The 24,635-nt window shown below is 31.5% G+C and overlaps 3 protein-coding genes across 4 annotated transcripts in view; 2 read left to right on the forward strand and 1 right to left on the reverse strand.

The window, feature by feature from the left end:
- Positions 1–28: 28 nt before the first annotated feature.
- Positions 29–5,490, forward strand: LOC108903904 (liver carboxylesterase 1). The gene is made up of 9 exons (XM_018706247.1): positions 29–353; positions 507–660; positions 2,701–2,765; positions 2,941–3,190; positions 3,661–3,833; positions 3,883–4,105; positions 4,162–4,383; positions 4,695–4,862; positions 4,930–5,490. Exons 1-9 carry the CDS (start codon positions 111–113, stop codon positions 5,451–5,453), a joined length of 2,022 nt encoding a protein of 673 aa, XP_018561763.1. The 5' UTR covers positions 29–110; the 3' UTR covers positions 5,454–5,490.
- Positions 5,463–21,676, reverse strand: LOC108903905. The gene is made up of 7 exons (XM_018706248.2): positions 21,369–21,676; positions 14,665–14,815; positions 11,975–12,130; positions 10,291–10,568; positions 9,385–10,237; positions 5,661–5,846; positions 5,463–5,607 (listed from the first exon to the last, which is right to left on the reverse strand). Exons 1-7 carry the CDS (start codon positions 21,510–21,512, stop codon positions 5,507–5,509), a joined length of 1,869 nt encoding a protein of 622 aa, XP_018561764.1. The 5' UTR covers positions 21,513–21,676; the 3' UTR covers positions 5,463–5,506.
- The window catches only part of LOC108903903 (piwi-like protein Siwi), a 34,802-nt gene continuing 22,243 nt past the window's right edge, over positions 12,077–24,635 (forward strand). The window contains exons 1-2 of one of the 2 annotated variants that reach the window (XM_018706246.1): positions 12,077–12,167; positions 22,519–22,748. In XM_018706246.1, the coding sequence (XP_018561762.1) occupies positions 22,521–22,748 (228 nt within the window). In that variant the 5' untranslated portion in view covers positions 12,077–12,167; positions 22,519–22,520. Of the gene's footprint in view, positions 12,168–22,242; positions 22,382–22,518; positions 22,749–24,635 lie in introns of those variants that run through there. The other variant, XM_018706244.2, reaches the window with a different exon arrangement.

The following is a 24,635-nucleotide window of genomic DNA, read 5'->3' on the forward strand; positions in this document are numbered from 1 at the left end:
TCATGTGGGTGTAAGATAGGTAATCTTGAACACATCCTGCATGAAATTATAATTTTTTTACTGCCACAAGTTTAGTAACATCGTCTGTTTAAATATCGGAGGATTTTATAATGTTTTTGTATTTTCTAATTATACCCGCTTTCTTTTATCCAATATTTTGTGATGAAAGGGTAAACAGGGTTAAGAGAATTGTAGGTGGAATACCCGCAGATGTCCCTCCCGCCGATGATCCAGTAGTTTATACTAGATACGCTGGAAAATCGGCAAAGGTTACGGGTTTCAGAGACTTCCCGCATTACGTCTTCAGGGGAATTAAATATGCGCATCCACCAACGGAAAAAAATCGTTTCCTGGTAAGAATTTTATTTTTATGAGTAATTTTTTATATTCAAAATCGTGATGAAATCGAAAATATTTATACTAAATTGATACATATTAAAGATTCATTTATTTTTATTTAGCTCCACAGTATGTTTTATTGAAAAACCTGTTCATATAAATTCCAGAGACCAAGAGAAAAGCTTTTAGAAGGCGACGTCAATGCAACTAAGTTTTCTGAGCCTTGTATTCAACCTCGGCCTGGAACTAATACTGTGATTGGAAGTGAGGACTGCCTTGCATTGAATGTTTTTACTCCAGAGTTACCTACTGGACTAGAAGGTGATACTAGTAATATAGAATGTCTAGAAATGAAATTGCCATCCTTCCAGTTAGCTTCCTTAGTTGAAAGCAAACTGATTAAATTACTTACTATAATTACGCTTCCAAAAGAAATGAGGTATCAAATATTTGTTGTTAGTCCGTGCGCGAAAGTTTACCGCGTGCAAGTATACTTATATTTTTATATTAAATTAAAATATGTTTAAAGATTTCAAAATAATTGTAATAGTTTAGTTATTAATATTTTATTATAAAGCTTCCATCAGTACGTTCCTCAATCTCAAACTCGTCGCTGCTATTGTTCCTCACTAAAATTTCTTCCAGTTTTGTCTGTCAATTTTCTAGATATTTTAAATAAAATACAATATATCGACAACCGCACTAAATAGAAACTGAAAAAGAGATGAACAATCTTGGTATTATTACCAGTACCTCTTTCCACAAAAATATTTGTCACAATCGGTATAAGCTCGCCCGCAAAAATTCCCTATACCAATTACAACAACCGAGTCACTAATGCGCATGGTTGCGAATATTTACGGTTTGAGCAGCCTGATCCAATTTAACTATTGAAGCGAATTAATTCGTCTGGAGCAGTTTGAGTCCTATAAATTTTTAGCGAATAAACACGTCTGGAGCAGTGAAAGGGTTAAATACATATACTTATTTTTTATCTCGAACATAGTGGTCACCAAGAAACCATAGTAATGTGTTGTATTTTTTAGGAGGCCAGGTGCGTATGACCAATATTTTCTTAGACATCGGCAGCAAATATACATGCATTTTTCTTGATTTTTTTCTTATGGTATTTTTTCCAAAAGGTTCATATAAAACACGGAACTTTTGCACGACGTCAGTCAGATGCATAAAAAAAATACATGTTCTATTCTCTAAACCAACAGTAAAATCGTACAAAAAATGAAATGTGTTGCATTTGTTATGTCAGAACTATATTGTTGGTTGTGTAAGCATGTTCATGTTCATTTTTGATGACATGGTCGGCTCCGATAATTTTGCATAATTTATTATTATATTAACCGTGGACGATGTATGTCCTAGGTACCCTCATACCGTAGAACATTAAATTATTTGTTTATAATTAATAACCAACAGCCTTAATTAATAGGCAAGGGTGCACATGACAGACAGTTAGCGGCCAACTATTTTGTTGGCAAATGATAAAACATTACGAGTATCCATGAAAACTCACAGATGTGATCGTGTTTTTTAAAAAAGTAGTCGACCTCCTACTGTCTGCTGTATGTGTCCTGGCTGAAACTATTTTTTTCATTTTCTTGCCATATTTTATTGTTGGTAGAATTTTGAGAAATCGCACATTTTTTTAAGTAAGACAAATGGATTACAGTTTTTTTTACTGCAGTTGTTACTTAAAAAATTAGTTCTAGTCTTATTAAACATCACATTAATGTGATTTCAGAGTAGACAGAATATAATTTATTGGGTGGATTGCACAAGAATATCCACAAATACTCGGCATCCACACTACAGAATCATGATACAAATAAGTTGCTTTTTATCCAAGGAAGTACATTTACTAATTGCATACATATGCCAAAAGAAAATTAGAAGCATACAGTAATAATACAGTGGACTTCCTCTTAAACGATCACTTCGGGACCGGGACCCTGAACGGATAACGATTTGGCCGGTTAAACCAAAGTTATGTTAAAATACTCTCTTTGTTTTTGCAGTATAAAGCTAAATGTGTAAATGCATACATTTGCACATATATAGCCTAATTCATTGTAATATGATATCTATAATTATTAAGAAAACTTGGTAGAAAAAAAAATGAAACACTTTAACACAATCGACAATCGTAGATTTTCTTTTGTTTATTTTAGTGCGGCCGGTTAAAGCGGAGGCCGGTTAAAAGGTGGTCCATTTAGGAGGAGTCCACTGTATGATTAATTTCTTTTAATGGAAAGAACTTCTCTTTATTCAAGTTGCATATAAATAGAAAAATCAGCTTCTTAACATTTTTGGACATAAACACTTTCAGTTGTATTGTATTTGTAGGTCTCCCTGTTGTTGTTTGGATACATGGAGGTGGATTTAGATATGGATCGGCTTCACAGTATGGGGTAAGCTTATTTTGTAAGTAATATTTTCAGTTAAATCAGATTACTGCCAATAGAATCAGTCTATTTCCAATTAATGTAAAAAGGTGTTGCAATTAACCAAATTAGAACTGGAATTAATTTCTTAGAATGCCATATAAATACCGACAAAACCATATTAAATTGATTCTTAATATAGGTCCGTCACTTGGTAGGAAGGCGTCTAGTGATAGTTACCATTCAGTACCGTTTGGGTTCACTTGGATTTTTGAGTTCAGGAGATAAGCATCTGCCTGGGAACGTGGCTTTATGGGATATGGTACAAGCTGTTCAGTGGGTCCGAAATTACATAGGATTTTTTGGCGGGAACCCTTACAGAATTGTTGTGATGGGTCACGGAACTGGCGCTAGCAGTGCGTTACTTGTTGCTTTGTCAAAAATCGCGAAAGGTATAAAACTCCATCATAATATTTCTCTTAAAATAGACTTTCTTAAATTTAATTTATTTATTTATCCAGGGGATCACAAAATTGGCAAGACGTACAATACAGTTGAGTTTGGCGATTACGATTCCATGATATGTTATTTTCAATATTATTAATATCAGGAACAGTTATTTGTGGACATTTACTTTGCAAATTAATTTTAATAATTCACATATAATCGTCAGTTCTCCATATCGCCTACGTCTGAAGTGTTTTTTTTTTTTATTACTAAACATTTTAATTCTTGATTGAACTGATAATTTAATTGCTGTATTAAAAATGAATTACCAACTTTCTCATAAAAGACTTCCCAGGCTGCATAAGAAAGACAGTTATTTAAAGCAATAATCAATATTAATCATATTAATCTTTAATATAATAAGAAAAAACCTATACGCAATATTTGCATCGGTTTATTTTTTGTTGAATATTAGGCATAGCAAGTGGCGTCATAGCTATGTCAGGCAGTGCCATCTCAAACTGGGCTGTGGATCATTTTCCTCAAAATACAGCCAAAAACGTAGCTGATGAAAATGGTTGTCCAACATCATCCACCGTTACTATGGTTAAATGCTTGCAGAATTTACCTCCAGATTCCATTATAAGAGTATGTCGGAATAAATGATTATTTAAAAAAATAATATATTTTTCTCTAGGGTGACTCTGATATTGAATTTCAAAGACTTCAGTCTAGAGGATTCATGTCTGGGCTGTCAGGGGGACTTGGTACTGCCCCAGTTTCCGAGGGATATAATGACGGTCGTTCGTTACCAGGGTTAGTTGAGGATGAACCAATCAATGATTTGAATAATGCAAAGAATCCTAAGATTCCCTTACTCACGGGGATCACCAGGGATGAAACTAAAAGGGCTGTGAAAGGTACAGTCAACTTAACTTGCATTTTACATAGCCGCTATTTATTGTTTTATTTATAGGCCATTTAAGAAAAGATATTGAAGATAAACTGACCACGGTACCAAATTTCTTGAATAATGTTTTAGTGAAACAATTGAGAGAAACTCTTCTCACTGACAACTTAGTTCAGGGAAGATCTGGTCTGTCCACAAATTCCCTCTTGCCTCTTAATTTTGGAAATTATCTACAAAACCAAGTACAAAACCTACAGACGGCAATAGATAAAGTTGCTGAAGCTACAGGTAAGTGGATCATTTTATAATTTAGAATCGGCAGTTGAAGCTAAAAAAAAAATAAACACTCAAAGTGCGTCTTATGAATTCACCTTTAAAATTTAACATTTTAATTAACATCTTCAGAGATATTGCAATAAAATTGTATTGAATATTTGTTGCTTTTTGATCCAAAATGACCAGAAAAATAAATAATTTTCTGAAGTTATGACATAGCCTTAGAAAACACTGTATATTAAAAAACAATTTACGAGTGTACAAAATAGAATATTTTTTTTCTAAAAGTATTTTGAACAATATGAACATCAAATGTGTTTTAGGTGATGTACTATTTAACTTACCCGCATTCCTAACTGTTAATCGTTGGTCTCAAAATGGAGCACCTACTTTTTTATATAGTTTTGAACACTTGGGAAATCGTCAGAAAGGGGATGTTTTCTTACGAGGGTCGCCTGTTATTGGAAATGACACGATTAAAATAGATGAAGGTGTAGTATTTTTTTTATTATAGTAACGCCACAACAAAAATACTTATTAGAAATTTTTCCCTTTTAGATTTTAACAATACAATCGGACATGGCGACGATTTGGCCTATTTATTTGATGTGTATGATGTAGAAGGTAACTCTCTGGAAACTGAGAACATAGTTACTGAAGATGATAAAAAAGTGCGCAGTATTTTTACGGAAATGATATCAGATTTTGCCCGTTACGGAAAAGTACATATTGAAGGCCGTGACGTGGACCCGTTTTCTGCCGACAAAAATAATTTCATACAAATTAAAGCGAAACCTTCCTTGTCCAATAATTTCAGAGATTGTGAGATGGCTCTTTGGAGCAACTTGGTAGAAAAGCTGAAAAGTGACTCGTGTGCATTTTTAGATCCTTTCAATATCAAAACTTTGTCTGACAATATACCTCTAACACCGCTATTGAATAATAATACTGTAGTTAATATTCTTTCAAAACCGAATATGAAAGATGTTCCAATAGTTAAAGATCCGATAAATATCTTGGGTGGTAGAAGTGGAGGTAAGAACAAAAAGAAACAAAATTCTATTCTAGGTCTTATCGGTTAAAAAATAACAATTTGTATAATATTTAATACACTTACACGTAAATAAAATAGATATCAATACTTTAATTTTTTGTATAAATAATTTGAAAACCACACGGCTCCTGTAAAGAAATGTAACAGCGCCATCAGTCTAAAACAGTCCTTATAACTAGAATCTAAAAAGAAATAAATAAATTATCACATATTACGTCATCAAAAGATTACTTACTAATGATTATAAAAAACAGAAACGCTGCCCCGCTCATCATACTAATAAGAGCAAACTCCTTGTTTGTTTCCCCTCTCAAAGTTAGACCAAGCAGTGGCAATCCCACATACTGCAAACTAGCTATGCTTAAAGTTACTTGCACAGCTCCAAAAAGAAGGACTCGTTCGGAATCTGAATCAGACACCACTAAAACAGAAATTTACGTTAGGAAATATTTATAATTTCATTTCTGCTAAGATATACCACATCAATAAAAGTGTATTTTTTGTCGGCAAAAAATTTCTTACGGTTTTGCAATTTTATTAAATTCCTGTACAATTATTCTCATCTACTGAAATATTTAAATATTTTAACCATCAAAAAGATACATAAATGTAACAAAAATGTAACATTTAACATTGTGGGTGTTTCAAATTAGGACGCTCGTATTGTTAATTTTGTTAATATAGGGGAAACAAAGTTGGTTAAATTAAGTTACAGTAACTTCTCTGCCAGTCAAAAAAAAACTTCAAAATAAAGTTACAGTTACAGTTTAAACACGTAAAAATACTTCAGGAGGTGGAGGAGATGCCTGGGATAATTTTAAATAGAAAAATAACTCAGTCACTATGTACAAAAAAAAACTTTTATGCAAATCATTTTTTTTTTAGACTTGATGGTGAGACTGTATTTGAAATCGCTTTTCTAACAAAAAATGGAATACTTTTAACGTTATTGATGATTATTTAACTTTTACCTTTTAAATCACTAGCCCTATTTCATGACTACATCAAGTATCAACAACATTTGTGGAAACTTCACATTATTTAAAATCTAACAACTTTTTCTGCATTTCAAAAATTAAGGTTTATACGAACCTTTCTTAAAATAAATCAAAGGAGCAACTTGCATATCATTTTCTAAATGATCTTATACAGGGTGTTTTTAAATGAAGTAGCAAAAAATGGTACCAGTGAATGTAGAGCCAAAAATAAGAGAATTGAAGTAAAAATACCTTATATGAAAGTTGCACCCCTGAGGCGATATACCCTCTTAAAGGAGGGGATTGAAATTCACATTTTAATTTTTTTCTTTTACTAGAGAAACGAAACTTGGTATGAGCATCCTACTAATAAAGAGACAACTTTTCAATATTTGTTCGATCATTGGCGTACTTTATAAAGGAGTGAAACAGTCAACCCCATTGCAATATTTTATTAGAAATTTTTTATATGAAGCAAATTATTTATTTAAAAATATTTAGTGGGAAGACTGATTTATTGGGCAACTTTTACCTCTTGTAATTTTCCTATAAAACTGATAGTTTTATAGTAAAAAAAATTAGATGTGTCATTGTTCACTAAAGGGGTAATTGCGAAAATTTGTAAAAATAAAGTAGGCGGATGTCATAACAAATAAATTGTTATTTATCATATTAATAAATTGACACTTTCTGTCAACCAATAATTAGTACCAACTGATTAATTTATTATCAGAATAATTATGGCAAATAATATTTATACCAATGACGGATATGTCGACATGCTCCAAGTGTTTTTCGAATCCAGAAAAAAATAGTAACGTTGCAGTAAGATTATACCACCAAAGATATCCAAACCGACCCATTCCTCATAGACAAACATTGGCCTCGGTGGAAAGAAGGCTTCACGAAACTGGTAAAATTTAGCCCAATCGTGAGGGTGCCGCAAGAATGTATGAAGTGTTGAAACTGAGGAAGCTATACGGAACATCTAGAACAAAACTGTGGTACAAGCATAAGACAGGTGTCCAGGCAACTGCAAGTTTCTCACAGTCTTGTGTGGAATGTAGCTCATGAAAATCTTTTATACCCTTTTCACCATCAACCCGTGCAAGAATTGAATGACCTTGATTTACCTAACCATGTGGATTTTTGTCAATGGTACATTAATATTTCCAGGCATGACTTAAATTTCCTAATGAATATACTTTTCACCGATGAAGCAAATTTTCCTAGAGTAGGTGCAGTAAACCTTCATAATGTTCATTCATGTTCATGGTCGGAAGAAAATACTCATGAAATATTTGTTTCAAGATGTCAACATAATTTCAGTTTAAACGTTTGGATGGGAATTGTAGGAAATACTCTAGTTGGTCCTTTTATTCTTCACACATGCTTGGATCTTAGATTTTTTAATGAAAATCTTCCAACATTACTCGCTACATGTCAGGTGATGTGGTATATGCACGATGGGGTGCCTGCACATAGAACACTTGCCGTTAGAGAAGGGTTAAATTCAAATTACCTGAATCGCTGGATTGATCGTGATGCCCCTGTTTGTTGGCCTGCATGTTCACCTGACCTAAAGCCTATGGATTTCTTTTTGTGGGGACACATAAAAAGTATTGTTTATGCCACTCCTGTTGCCTCCTTAGAAGAACTACGCTTAAGAATATTTCAGGCAGCAGATGACCTTCGCAATAACCAAGAACTGTGCGAGTGCATTATAACTTCAACAGATGTATTAGGTTATGCTTGCAGCAAAATGGAAATTATTTCGAGAATTTTCTTTAATTTAATTTTGCATTTCTTGTTTTTCGTTTGTATTAAATTTTATTTCAGATAAATAACTTTACCTAATACATGTCCCATAGTCATATATTTTTCATTAATTAATAGCAAATTATTCTTAATGTATATTGTTAAATTACCAGCTTATTGACATAAAGTGTCAATTTATGAATATAATAAATAACAATTTATTTGTTTTGACATCCGCCTACTTTATTTTTACAAATTTTCGCAATTACACCTTTAGTGAACGATGACGCGTCTACTATTTTTACTAGAAAACTATCGGTTTTATTGAAAAATTACAAGAGGTAAAAAAGTTGCGCAATAAATCAGTCATCCCAATAAATAATTTGCTTCATATAAAAAATTTCTAATAAAATATTCTCACTCACTCCTTTATAAAATACGCCAATGATCGAAAAAATATTGAAAAGTTGTCTCTTTATTAGTAGGATGCTCAAACCAAATTTTGTGTCTCTAGCATTCCCCATGTTAAAGAAACAAATTAAAATGTGAATTTCAATCCCCTCCTTTCAGAGGGTATATTGCCTCAGGGGTGCAACTTTCATATATGGTATTTTTACTTCAATCCTCTTATTTTTGGCTCTACATTCACTGCTACCATTTTTGCTACTTCATTTAAAAACACCCTGTATAATTGTGTAGTGAAAATATTAGGAATTTCGTAGATATTGTTAATTAATAATTATTATAGTCGGGCGCAAAAAAATAAATGTTTTAAACAAATGTTTGCTGCTGCGCGAATTCGTGACGTCATTTAGTGTGATTGATGATCGAGAAGATGACGAGTCTAGAAACAGCCAATACTTTATTTCGAGGCTCTCTGCTTGCACTAAATGAGGTCACGATGCGTTTTTGATCGCATAGCAAAATTTTAATTTTTACATAATTTTAAACAACTATAATTAATGTAACATTACAAAAATGAATTTTTTACTAATGTTGATTGTTGTATGTTATAGACTATACATTTATGCAATTCAAAAAGATTTTGATGCAAGTTACCTATTATCTTCAATATTTTCAGATATAACACCTTCAGGGTTACAATAAGATTTGACAATCCTCAAAAATAGTGAGCAGTCTAGCAGTCGACTAATGACCCTCAAGTTTACTGACACATTACACTTAATAGCATGTAGAAAACAAATGTTATTATCTGATACTTACTGAAGTATCCGCATGATCCCACCCAACACAAAAACCACATACATATAGGTCTCTTCTTCTTGTCTATATTAACCCAATATGACACGGCAGAAAAAAATAAGCTGGTTACAGACACCACTCCCACAACTGTAGAGATATATCTCATTTTAATTCCCTTAAGTTCCTGATACATGTAACTGGGGAACAAGGTGAAGTAGACAAATATAGAAAATTTCAGAGTTATGATCATCAACAGAGACTTGTAAAATGTGGGCTGTTGAAGAATTTGTAAATTTGAAAATGTAGACCGCCTTTCAATTGTTGTGGGCATGAAGACTGGTGGAGAAAGTGGAGAGGAGTGCTGTTCCAATACATCGTAAGAATAGGTGTTATTATTGTTCACCGGTAAGTCGGTAAATATAGGTATCGGCACGCCTGTTGTATTATTAGGGGTTGGAACATTATTTGCTTCAGCTAACTCCTCGGCAAATGCCAGTTCCAGTCTTAAGTTCTTTGCTTGGTTTTTAGGAAGAGGTTCCTCTTCTTCAAATTTCTCCCATTCTGTAGATTTTGGTTTAGAAATTTTTGGTGTGACCTCGTCTTCTTCATCAAATATTTCCCATTCTTCTTGTAAATTTTTATATTTTGGTTCTTCTAGGCCTTCATTATCCTCAAATGTCTCCCAGCTTTGTTTTTCCGTTCTGACTTTATCATTATCGTCACTACTATGACTCGTTCCAGCTACATCACCCTCAGAACTGTTCGTGATTGTATGTTTTTCTATTGTTACATTTGAACCGCTACTGTTTAGCCTCTTAATTTGTAGTTCCCTAGAATTTTTTGAGAATATGTCTTCTTCATCGTCTGCTGTTGCCTAAAATAATCAAAGTATCACAAAGTGCGAAGAAAAAAATTTAAGTTTATTACCGAGACATAATTATAGTTATTAGTCTGTTTTGATTTTAAATACATAGGTTTCCTGAATGTTAAATTCAAGACAAGGCCTTGTAAAATAATTGCCTGATACCACAAGATCACATGAAGTAAATTTGAACTTAAAATATGATGTCCCACGACAATTGGTGCTATTAAGAAACCAAACGCTGATACTGCTTGAGTGATATGAGCTAATACTGCATGTTTTAATCTAAAATACTGCGCCATTAATATTTCACACTGAGCGATTTGAATTGATGCTCCAATTCCTAAAAAAAAATTGTTAATTATTAGTGTGGTCCAGATTTTAATGTGGAAATTTTGTCAAAATATAGAACGAATAATTTTCTGTAAAAAGTGCTTATGTCAGAAGAAAAATAGCACATTTTCTGAAATATCACTGAGGATGTTTGTCATAGATTGATGAAAATTGGTTCTCTGATTTATATATTTAGAAGAAAAAAATTACTAAGGTAATATAAATATGTTAGCAAATGGTGGTAATGTGAGATGTTAATACAACTAAGAACGTGAAAATTTCGATGCCATTGAGTATTCTGCAAATTCGATTAGTGCTTTTCGTTACCAATGACATTACTATGAAAAAAGATCTCTTTCTTTTTTAAAAAACGAGCCGTTTTTCAGTTGAGTAGAGTTGATGTTTAAAATATTTATACAAACTTTTTGTTAGAAATACAATTTGAAATACAACCTTGTGTTTTCAATTTTGTCAGAATTTTCAATGTCAACATTGCTAAGCCAATGATATTTTAGACTTTTAACAAATTATATTGTATTTAAAATTTTAGTTCTAAAAAAATTTCCATAAACTTTTTGTAAAATGAAAATGCAAATAATGATTATTTTCGATAAAATAAAACCCCTAAAACGGCTTGTTGTCAGAACAAAATAGAATTTTTTTGTACAAAAGCCATTGGAAATGAAAAATGCTAATAGAATTTTCAGAATACTCAGTGGTGTCGAAATTTAGAGGCTATCAGTTGTAATAACACCCCGCATGTACGCCACTGGTCAACATTTCCAACCTGTGTTTCCAACCGACAGGTAAATTTAACTATTAGTTTAATCTACGTCTGTCATTTTCTTATGCATTGTTCTGTGAGACAGTATAGGTTGAACTGGAAGATAAATTTATCAGGAAGTGAAAAGATCTGTCCTTATAATTATAAGAGGTAAAAAATTACTGATTATACTGGGAGACTCTCAAGAAAAGAAGAAGAAGAATTGCAAAATTTGAATGCCACTGGACATTCTGGAATGTGTTTAATTATTTATATTTTTCTAAGATTTTATTCGAAATACGAATCAGGTTTTGAGTTGTAGGTATACAAATTTAAAGATTTTTTACTTAACTTTTTTAAATTTACGTCGGACACCTTCAGAGATGTTTACGTAAATGTTATATTTTTTAAAAACATTACCATCTCGTATTTCAAAAAGTAAGATTCTTAAGATAAAGATTCCTTTGAATTTTTTTTGTTAAAATGGTTCAAGAAATAACTTTTTAAATATTTTATCTATTCAAGTTATACCCTCATGAAGACTAAATATAAAAATAAAAAGAAATTATTAGGTTCTCACACCAATAATAAAATGCAAAGCTGTAGGCTAAATACAAATTTAAAAATAATACTAGCCGCCAAATTGGACTCACCCGAGACACCACCGGCCAATATGAAAACTAAAGTCCCTCCGTATCCTATCATCCCCATCCACAAAAAGAGAAGGCCCGCACATGTTAAACAGGTACCGGCAGTTGCGACGAGTCGAGGCCATGTGCTATTGGAAATAAGTGCACGAGCAGTTGGATCTACAAAGAAAAACAAAACGTCGGGTACAGTTGAACGGTAAGAAAATGATTTATATTAAGTATTAAATTATCATAACGTATTTTTTTAAGTAACTAATGTCGGTTTTGTTGCTATATAACATTTTACATAATACCCTTGTAAAATATAACCTATTAGCTCGTTAAGCTTGTACTTACTAGCTTTGCAAATTAACATTATTTGTGTTTTAGCAATTTCATTTTAATAAACGCTTTATTTTCACTCGCGATACCTAAGTAAATTTTAATCTGTGTTTTACTAAAAGTAATAGTTTTAGTATAATTATAGAATTATTTATACCTCTCAACTTGAAAACGATCCACAAATAAGGAGATATTGTTTTTGTTTAAGAGGTACCTAGACCTACTTTGCCTGCCTCTTTGAACAAGGACAAGGCACATTGCTTACAATTTTGGGTTCTTTCCTAGAAACGGTTCATTATAGTTAGGTTTGTTTATTAGAGTACCTACCTACTTTGAATTAATTTGGGGTAGGTACCTATTAGCCTACAACCATCTTACAACTAACTAAATTCTATGAAAATTGTATATTCGAAACAAAAAGGTATCTATATAAACACCTATTTAAGTATTTAAATCTTAATTTACTTGAGAATAAAAGGTAGAATCATAGAATATAAAAATATGTAGGTATATTAATAATATGAAACAAGAACTACAAGTGGAAAAATGTTTCGAATTTCGTAAATTGAGAAAAATATATTTAAATCTATGACGAAGGAAATAGGTATTGAAATATACCTAGGTAGGTATGGTAGCCCTATTTTTTACTTCAGAGCCTGAAGTGCCTAACTGAATGAATTTTAAATTGAAATATTTTTTATTATAGTGGGATTGATTTTTATTTTATCGTTAATATCTTAAATAAATGACGGTAACTATATTTTTTAAAGTTCTATATTCTTTATTATAAAAGAATAACTTATAATTATATGTAATATAGCACAGGTTTTTAGTCGGCTCGTAGTACTCTTCTTCAAAGTCTAAAACAGCACGTCTAGTAAATATTTCTGGTAGATTTGTGTTTACAACCTAAATATAAATAACACTAATTTCAAGTTTCGATTCCGGTCACGTTTTTTATTCCTATGTAAAATATGTGGAACGAACTATAGTCAAATAAATTATTTTTATTTTTACTGGAAAACAAGCAACATAAAATAAAATTAATAAAATAACTGATAGATAAATGTAACTATTTTGGTAAAATTTAAAGAGTTACTTATAATTTATATCAAATGGTGCAATTTTTATTGTGCTTACTTTGTGTAATATAAATATATAACTTTGTCTATGTATTATATAACACAAGCAGCTGTCGTATGTGAGATGTGAGCCAGTGGCGTGTGTTATAAATTTTCCAGAATGAAAAGTATCCGTCATAACATTTCTTATTGAAACTAATAATAATAAAGGAACAACTATTCCAATTTTAAGTTGAATCTAGCCAAAACATGCTACTAATAAATCTTAAAATGTAGGTATACTATGTAATTAAATAAGCAACTGAGAATGTCATTTAATATTATCAAAGCCTAAGCTATTTTAATAATTATAGGTATCGGTATAAAATATTCAAAATACCTGTCTAGGATCTATTATGTTGAAATTATTTGAAGAATTGGAATTGCAAAGCTAAATAATTTTTATAATTATTCTTTCAAGGCACTATATTGCACACCTTTTTCAGTATTATTTTTGAATAAGGTGAAAAACGAGTTTATTTATTTAAAGCAAATTTTTGAATTGCGATTAAAAAATAGTTTGTTCAGCTCAAGGTTATTGTTAATTATAATTATTAATAGACTACGGTGAATTTGCAGACACGAAAGAATCGGACAAAAAAAATTTTTGTTTATCATGTGGATATGTGAAGCATAAAAAATATTTTAAATATGTAATTTGCATACTTTTGAAAGACATTTTCGGGTTGCCCACCATGTTCTCGAATAATTGATTTTTTCAAATGCTGCTATAAAAATACATAAAGCTTTTAACATATGCCTAATATTTTCATAAATGTAGATAAGAAAATAGTAATAGTACACGTTTATCTGCCCTTTTTACGTAAGATCTGTTGTCAAAATTGCGATAAAAGTATATTACAGGAAATGCGAGGAAACGGTCATGATAGACGTTTAAATTCACTCCATTAGATGTACTTACATATTTACTAAAATATAGAAGAATCTTACTAATAAACTTGTACCGCTGCCAACAACTACAGTGATGATTTAGCGTGGTGTCAGTGTCGTAGATATTAATCTTCATTTATAATGTTTAGATATATTCAGCTAATTCACGTCTTCGTTGTGCACGGATACTATGATTTAGCAGAGAATGCTTTAGGTTACTGGCGACATTTTAGCGAGTACATATATTATAAAATACAAATTTAATATTAATATAATTTTTGTCTTCATTGTATAGGTTTCGAATAAATATTTTAAAGATAATGCAAGATTTGTAAAGCGGATCATGAATCAGGGACTTACCGAAAAAGGTCCAAGTGGCAACAAAAAGCAATGGGGTGTACACCAGTTTGTCATCCCACAACATGGGATTTATATCCTCTCCTGTTATATTAGATAGTCTCGAGAAAGCTAAAAATATTCCAAAGCTTACGATTAAGCTTGGAATTAAAGCCTGCAACATATAATTTTAGTTAATAATTGTATCAACAATTACTGATATGGACGCAGTTGCATTTATGTTAGTGTAATAGTGTGTTCCTAACGTACATATTTAAAAAAACACATTCATACTTTTTTAGTGTCATTTAAGCAATCGAACATCGTATTTAAGTTTAACGCACTACTGATAGCCTCATTTAAGGTTATCTCAAGGTAATGTAATATATATTTTTTAAATTAATAACTATTTTAATTAACGTTTGTTTTTTATTATAAGAAAAAACGGAAAGTGTATCAATATTTCTATTGTTAGTCATGAAAATGCCCCTATTTCTAATGGCAAGGATTATTATAAAAATGAATGTCCTTTAGAGTAATAAGATATTTTTCAAATGGTAATGATATACATAATATGGAAAATAGAATTAATAAATCCATTTATTTTAATTAGACTTTTTAATAAGTATCTGTAGAGGAAATATCCCTACGCATTAATATAATTAATAATAAAAGAAAGGTTATTTTTTAGGGCTAACAGTAGGTGTTCTCCAGAATACTAAAGTGAACTATTTTTTTTTTAAATCAAATATATAGTCGAGTTTTTTTTACTATAGTTATAGTTACACTCTTGTCTACGCCATTAGGTACTCGAACTCGGTTGTATATACGCGCTTTTCGTTGTTACATGTTTTTACTTTTTTTAGTCAACAATATGAAACTAACCGAGTCGTAAAGAACGAAACTGCATTGATAAATAAAATAAATTAAATATTGAAATATTTAAGTACATATTAAATAGTCACATATTTATTTTTCTGTAATATTATTGTGTATGAAACGCTGAACGTTTAAAAAAAGATCGAGTGTTTCTTAAAAATCAATATTTTTTGTATGATTCATAAAATATGGTATATGGAGAGGCATAAATTACTATATAATAGTTAATTTATGATTCAAAATAATTAGTTTTGCTATCTTACAAAATGTATATGATGAAAAACAAATAAAGACACCTACTAATCTAATAGATTTAAAATATTTTTTTAAATACTTTCAAGTTTTTAACAAAAAGGACTTGTTGCTATTTTTTAAGCAAGAAAGATGAGATTTGAACGAAATTTCCCTAGTACGCGTCTATGCTTGCATATGCAGATAATGTAATAAAAGAGATAAAAGATATCCATACTTCAGAGGGGTAGAGGAAAATGGACCTCTAAATTTTTATAATTCCAGGCAGGTAAATATTTACCTTAGGTCTCTCCTAGTAGGGGTATTTGAATAAGTTTTTATTGAATTTCTAAGTAACCAATATAAGATATGAAGGAATATTTATATTAAATTAGATAAGTACCTTCACTAATGCTTAAGGGATTTGCATATCGTCGCAGCACTTTCAAAATTTTATTACACTGTCTCATTTCCAGACAAAGTATAGCAGTCAAGATTACTTATAACAGTACAATTTTTTTAATTTAATACTCTTAATATTGTGAACTATTTCTTCATATTGATATTTTTAAACGGTTTTAGTTATTCTGCTGCATAAATCTAATGTGGGAGAGTAGGTACATACGTCTTTTTTTTTAGTTGACATATTACTTTATTTTTTTACAACGTTAATAAGAGTATATTTTAATCTTTATTTACAGGATTAAAAATGGCATTTAAAAGTGGTTATTTTTAATAACAGCGCCAAAACTGGATACATATATACAGGGTGATTCATTAACAATGGGAAAGTCGAAAGCTGAAGATACTACACGTGAAATGGTGACCATTGGCGCAAACATGCCTTATCCGAAAGTTGATAGTTTCGGAAATACAGGGTGTTGAAAGTTAAAATTTTAAATTTATTTTATTATTCTGAAAATATGTAGGTTAGGAAATTGAAAATTTGTGAAACTATATTTTTTTAAGCGACAAATAAGATGCGTGTTGCAATTTCAGCATTACTCATAGAGGACGCCACTCACAACCAATTTTACCGAAAATTTAGTTAATAACTTTTTACCCTGTATATTTAACATGAAACTTGATTCAAAACCTGAAAAAGCTATTATTTTTCCATTAATTATGTACTCTTGTTTCATTTCGGTATCGATCCGTTTTCGAGAAAAATCGATTTAACGAACACTATGTTTTGATAATATGAGAAATTAAAAGCAAAACAAACCAAGTGTTTCTTCGTGTTATTACAATTAACAATAAAACAAATATAATACGTAATTATGATTTAAAGTAATTGTTCGAAGAATCCACCGTTGACATTTGCACACTTATACAACGTTTACTGAGATCTTCGAGTTTGAAACAACATATTGGGATTGCGTTTGACTTCGTTGGCAGCGATTTGTATTCTTTGCCACAACTTCACACGAGCCAATAGATTCTTTGTAAACTATATCTTTTATTCGAGACCAAATAGAAAAATCAATAGGATTGAACTCCGGACTTCTGGATGGCCAAGCAAAAATACTTAGTAGATGGCCAATCCAGCGATTTGGAAAAACTGCATCTAAATATGCACGCACTGGCCAAGAAAAATGCGGTGGAGCTCCGTCGTGTATGAACCGCATGTCTCTTCTTAAATAAAGTGGAACTTCTTCAAGCCGTCGAAGCATTTCTACTTGGCCACCCAGAAGTCCGCACTTCAATCCTCTTCATTTTTCTATTTGGAAGAATCTATTGGTTCGTGTGAAGAGTTGTGGCAAAGAATACAAATCGCTGCCAACGAAGTCAAACGCAATCCCAATATGTTGTTTCAAACTCGAAGATCTTTCAGAAAACGTGTAAAGTGTGTAAATGTCAACGGTGGAAACGAAGAAGCACTTGGCTTGTTTCGCTTTTAATTTCTCATATTATCAAAACATAGTGTTCGTTAAATCGATTTTTCTCGAAAACGGATCGAGATACCGAAATGAAACAAGAATACATAATTAATGGAAAAATTATTGTTCTTTCAGGTTTTGAATCAAGTTTCATGTTAGACACACAGGGTAAAAAGTTATTAACTAAATTTTCGGTAAAATTGGTCGGAAGGGCGCCCTCTATGAGCAATGCCGAAATTACAACACGCATCTTATTCATCGCCTAAAAAAATATAGTTTCACAAATTTTTAAGTTCCTAACCTACATATTTTCAGAATAATCGCAAAAAAACGATTTAAAATTTTATCTTTCAACGCCCTGTATTTCCGAAACTATCAACTTTCGGATAAGGCATGTTTGCGCCAATGGTCACCATTTCACGTGTAGTATCTTCAGCTTTCGATTTTCCCATTGTTAATGAATTACCCTGTATAGATAATTAATTAGTACCTACTATGCTAATTGTTGCGTATATGTATATTAAATTTATAATGTTTAATTACATATTTATAAACAAATAAGTAAGCAATCGCACACGTTATGAATTAAAATTGGGATTTTATTAAGCGTTTTGTCATCTAATTACATTTAATAAATAGGTATATACAGGGTGTATCTAAATAACACCGAAAAAATTCAAGGGGCGATTCTCCGATGAAAATTAATAGGGGTCTTTGGTATAAAATTTTTCGAAAAAACCCTCCCCTGAAAAGTTACGCCCCTCCTAAAATTACAAAAAAAAATTGTTTTTCTTTTTTATCTTCCACGTACATCAAGCTAAAGAAACCAAACTTGGTGAACATTATCTGTCAATAAAACTACACTTTTTGAATTTTTTTCAACCCTGAACTATTTTTGTAAGGGGTTGAAATAATCAACCCCTATGACATTTTTTCTTATAATTTTTTTTTCGATAAAATTTTTTCCTTTTAAAAAATATGTCTAAAAAACCCCATTCATTTACTAACTTTTTGATCTCTTCAAGTTTCTTCGAAAAGTTAAGGATTTATGACAAAAAAAAATAAATGTATTGTAATGTATTTTTAAAAAGATGAGCTGTTTAACGCGAGTGTATTTTGCCGAAAGATCTAGTGGCCTGTTCTTTACAATGGAATCCGTAGAAACAAATGTCAATGTCATTTATTGTCATATTAAATAACATTTTATTAAAAAACACTCAACCAAATAGTTGACCTATGATTCTACTAGGCTAAGAAGTTTGGAACTTAGACTAAAAGTGAACAAATGATGAATAATGTTATAACAGTAACAAAAAATAAAAATCTGTCGGATATTGACAATACAATCTACAAAAAATGTTGAAAATGATTGCCTTCAGCTTCAATACAAGCATCTACTCTTGTTCTCATAGAATTGCGTATGCGTTCAAATATTCCTGGTGAATTTTTTATCGTTTCACACCCTGCTACAATGCGGTTTCGCAAATCATTGATATCTTCAACTGGCCTTGAGTAGATCAAAGATTTCAGATATCCCCATATGCAAAAATCCAAAGGATTAAGGTCAGGGGAGCGGGCTGGCCAATTTACATATCCTCCTCGACCTATCCATCGATTGGCATACACCTCATCCAAGTGACGTCTTGCACGTATACTAAAGTGGGCTGGTGCACCGTCGTGCATAAACCATAAACGTTGCCTAATTTGAATGGGAACTTCTTCAAGAATAATAGGTAATTCTTCGAGAAGATGACAATATGAGTCACCATCTAATCGTCGTGGAAGAAAATAGGGACCAATTAAATGATCGTCGATAATTCCGAGCCACACATTTAATGAAAATTGATACTGATGATTTCCTTCAAAAAAGTCATGAGGATTTTCCTCAGCCCAAATATGATTGTTACGAAAATTTCTAATACAGTCTCTTGAGAAATTCGCCTCGTCAGTAAATAAAATATTTCTTAAGAACTGCGGCGCTTGGCCGATCATATTAATAAGCCATTGACAAAAAACCACACGTGGTAAAAAATCTCGAATCAGTAACGACTGCACCCGTTGGAGATGATAGGGATATAACTGTTGTTCTTTTAAAATTCTAAAAACTACCGAATGGCTTACATTTAGGACACGAGCTATTTTCCTGGTACTAGTTTCTGGGGATTCCTCAATTAAATTAAGTACGGCTTCATCGACAGCTTCAGTTCTAACTTCTCGGCTACGGCCACAGTCATGACTTCTCTTTTCAAATTTTCCAAGTTCCCGCAAGCGTTGGTGAATATTTGTGAACGTAGTATGGTGGGGTAATCTACGCTCTGGGTACTGTTCAGCATAAAGTCTTTGCGCTTCCAATGCATTACCGTTAGCATACCCATATGTAAAATGCATATCTGCCATTTCTAAATTCGAATAGTTAACCATATTTTCGGTTTATTAACTAATATTTTCTACACAAAATCATGAAACTTGTGAAATAGTAAGAAACAGTAACAATAAATGACATTGACATTTGTTTCTACGGATTCCATTGTAAAGAACAGGCCACTAGATCTTTCGGCAAAATACACTCGCGTTAAACAGCTCATCTTTTTAAAAATACATTACAATACATTTTTTTTTTTTTGTCATAAATCCTTAACTTTTCGAAGAAACTTGAAGAGATCAAAAAGTTAGTAAATGAATGGGGTTTTTTAGACATATTTTTTAAAAGGAAAAAATTTTATCGAAAAAAAAATTATAAGAAAAAATGTCATAGGGGTTGATTATTTCAACCCCTTACAAAAATAGTTCAGGGTTGAAAAAAATTCAAAAAGTGTAGTTTTATTGACAGATAATGTTCACCAAGTTTGGTTTCTTTAGCTTGATGTACATGGAAGATAAAAAAGAAATACAATTTTTTTTTGTAATTTTAGGAGGGGCGTAACTTTTCAGGGAAGGGTTTTTTCAAAAAATGTTATACCAAAGACCCCTATTAATTTTCATCGGAGAATCGCTCCTTGAATTTTGTCGGTGTTATTTAGATACACCCTGTATATGTGCAATTTTAGCTACTTGTCTGACTAGTACTCATGCATCAGTTATTTATCTATGGCGTGGATTTAGATGATCATCGTTTCATCATCCTAGGACATATTAGGAATTTGATACTAAAATTAAAGAAAAATATTTCTTATCAAAACATGGGTTTTCCCAATAAGATGGTTCCTTATTTTAAAAAAATAAATTTGTTTAATAATAAAATTATGATCTCAATAAACGGTTATTCACAATCAGTCTTATTAGTCTTATTACCAATCATTTTTTTATAGATTCAAGTTTTTCACTCCGCCTTATATTACAAACTAAGTACCAAAATATCTAAAATTTTTGTACCTTTCAAATAACAAAACTTCTTAAGCTGTGTCCCTGTGACCTTAGATATAGTCCCTTATCATTCTCCCCGTTTTTATTATCAAAACATGTAGTTAAATTACGTCCCAATCTGATATCAATTAATGCTAAAGCGATACAGGGAATTTTTAATCGTTTTGCTAGTTTACCACTACTTATTAGGTTTCGAGTTTCTTTACTTTCACTATTATCGACCCGTATACTTTAGTAAACAAAACGTTTTTTAGTACATAATAAGTGTAACAAGTTAGTAACGAGGTAATAACTTTTATTTTGAATATTTGGTAATAGGTAGTGATAATTTATTTATTTTTATCGGGTTATATACTATTTATTTTTTGTACCTACTTGGAAAAATAATGTTGCTAAGAAAACGACCCAACCGTAACCGCCGTCAGGTATGCTAGGACCCAGTTCGGGTTGGGTACTCAAAACTCCATCGATAACGAGTTCCTCATTATGCCCCTCTCGTCTGGTCTGGGTTGAACTCATTTTGTTGATAATACGAAACGGTACACACTTTCACGTATAATTGTTAACACATTTTCACCATTGCACTTGAATTTCCAATAATTTTAAACTTTTTTTCAATGATTTAGGTTACTTCTGCAAGCCAGGTGAATCATTCTCTTTGAACATTGTTACTAAATAACAAGCGATAATTATTTTTATCTTATCTTACTAAATAAACAAAATATATCCAGCGACATTATTAAAATTTATTTCGTCGCTCAGGTGTGTGTGGAGTCGAGCGCACGATTTATACTTTGACGGTACCAGATGTAGTTTGTTTAATGATTTGCTGTTCATAGGTTTAAAGTTAATTTATTTTCTGTTTACCATTAACTATTATTCATGAAGGTCGTGCATAATTTTTTTTTACTTTGTAAATAATACAATGGGGCTTTTTCTTAACTAAGTATTTTGAATAAATATAAAATCTAAAATTTTGTTTGCGCTTTTTAGTACCTAGATATTTCTGTTACTTAAATTTCGTGTATCTACAATAAACATCTTCATTATCGTTTCACTAGATTTTTAATAAACATTTATAGTAGACTAATATTCTTTAATTTTCTTGTTTTTGTCAAAAATAATATTTTGGAGTTAAAGTAAATAATATAGACAATATTTCAGATCATTGGGAATTTAAATTTTCGCGCGTTAAAATTCCTGTTTTATCGGCAAAATGCCGCCAGTTTGCCATTATGCCATTCGTCATTTGATTGTAGGTCGCCATTGTTATTGAAGTTAGGAAAATGGAGATGAGTATCTTTCATTAGATTTTAACGTTACCATTCAGTAGCAAATATCCGAATTTGTCACACTTATATTCCATATCTACTATTCAACATAATCAAGTAGGTAGATTTTTACAAAATATGTTTTATAAACAATTCACTTCATCCTGAATAAATAATGTAAAAATATATCGCCAAAATAATTAGTTGTTACATAGTTATAAGAGAAAAAAGCATTAACTTGTGTCGAATTATAGGTATGGAACCTAGAGGTAAAGGTCGTGCCAGAGGCAGAGCAAGGGGTGCCGTACAGCAAGGTGGGCAACAGGGGCCTAGGCCTGGACCAGCCCGAGGACCCGCTGGACCACCTCCTCAAGCACCTGGTCAGCAAGTTCCTTGGGGCAGACCACCTGCTCCCCAAGCACAACCCCCTCCAGTACAAGCAGCTCCAGGTTGGGTGAGGCCACAGATGCAAGCTCCACCAGCAGTAAGTGTTATGAATTTAACATAGTAATAGATAATCTCGGAGAAAATGATATAATCTCTATTAATTTTTGTAATTAACATTATCTTAAAGCCTATTAAAATAAAATTCTAGTGTTATCACAGTTGAAATTAAAGTACATATACCTACCTACATATGATAACTTTGAGAATATAAATGTCCTTAACCTAATTTCTAATCTGAATTCCGATTTCTGACTATTAAATTCAGTTTTTAAAACTCATGCCTCTGAGTAAGTTGTATACAATATACAGAAAATATATTTTAAATATGACAGTCTACTGTATCAGAATGATTCTTATGAATGTTTCAAGTAGAGGTGCAAGGTACAGTATGATTTTTCTGAGTAACAGTTTTTTTCATTTCGATACTCAATACTTTGTGCTGATATTACAGCTTACGGTACAATATGGTCCGGTTCATTTTCTGGCAATGCCTATTGGCAGTGATGTGAACCTTAATGCTGAAGCTAGAGTTCACTGATTACCGGCATTTTTTTCAAGATAATAACATACAATCTAGCGGCAAATAGCTAAAATATATGTGACTAGCAATTGCAGTTCAGTCAGTTGTATGGAATCCTGGTTGTTGATGTATTTGAACGTTAGTGACACGACTACTACTTTTTTTAATTGTAAAAAAAGGTATCAGAAGTGTTACGATTTAATTTGTTTTTTTTTATGCTGTTTTTTGTGTTTCTATACACTATCTTTTTTAAAATGTAATATTTGGAACATTTATATTATATTTTATATTTATTCTAAAATACCCATAGATAAATGTCGTTTTTTTTTATCTTTAAATAAATGCGGATAGTGAATGTGTTGTTTTTTTTGTGTACTGGTGTTTTCTCATATGGTATTGCGCAGAACCGGTACTTTTTAAGCAAAACAGTATATGCCAGTACCGGTATTTTTTGAAGTATTATGCATTTCTAGTTTCAAGGCAGAATCAACCAGTTTTACATGTGACGTCATAAATTGAATAGGAAAAAAATGTGTATGCTGCATGAATAGATTTAACAAAACGGGCAATATTAATATAAAAAAAAAGAAATTAAAGAAAGTTGGCATAATCCTGTGGAAGAATGAGATACATACATTATTAAAATTAGATTGGTACAGAATTTTTGTCTAGACATTTTGAATTACCAGACTTGTTCTGTAACTTATCATTAGCAGACTATATTGCTAAATAACGAATTTAGATTCAGACGACAATTTATAAAATTGTTTTTCCATAATCCAGTCGTTAGGGGTTAACATTGTACAAGCTAATCTTTTCATATGAAATAGTAATAATATTAGTGTACATTTGTCAATGCCAAAATACTTATATTTTCTTACTAGCTATCACATCTTTTTACTCTTTATTAAAGTATTTAGCTAATTCAAACTGATGGATTCCTTTCGATGTGCAGCAAAATGAAACTCTCTCCCAACGGTAAAATAAAAGAATTTTTATTGAAAACAAAGTGTATTGAAAATAAATGTTGTCGGGGTAAGCGTTCGTTGGAGAGTCGGCTTTTGTGGAGCCGCTCGCAGATATATGTATGTAGTCCCTAGCGCCAATCTGCCATGGTCCTTTTCCTGAAACCATGGTGTGTGCATCCCGCGTCTGTTCTTTGTCCTTGCAACTATTAGACTGGTCTGGTGTTAGGCTGGCGCTCGTGACGTTATACTTAAAAATGGGTCACTTGTAGACATGTGTACCCCAATACAAATCCTATCAAACAACATTTTTCGATACCTGAAATCTAAAATTTGTTATCAAGTTTGACAATTTCTGTTCTATCTGTCAATCATTCATCACATCTAATTCATCTTTGAAATACAAATCTCGAAATAAAATCTAAGTTACTGAAATGCA

This window comes from Anoplophora glabripennis, unplaced genomic scaffold (genome assembly GCF_000390285.2).
Source record: "Anoplophora glabripennis isolate ALB-LARVAE unplaced genomic scaffold, Agla_2.0 scaffold123, whole genome shotgun sequence".
Classification (NCBI taxonomy): domain Eukaryota; kingdom Metazoa; phylum Arthropoda; class Insecta; order Coleoptera; family Cerambycidae; genus Anoplophora; species Anoplophora glabripennis.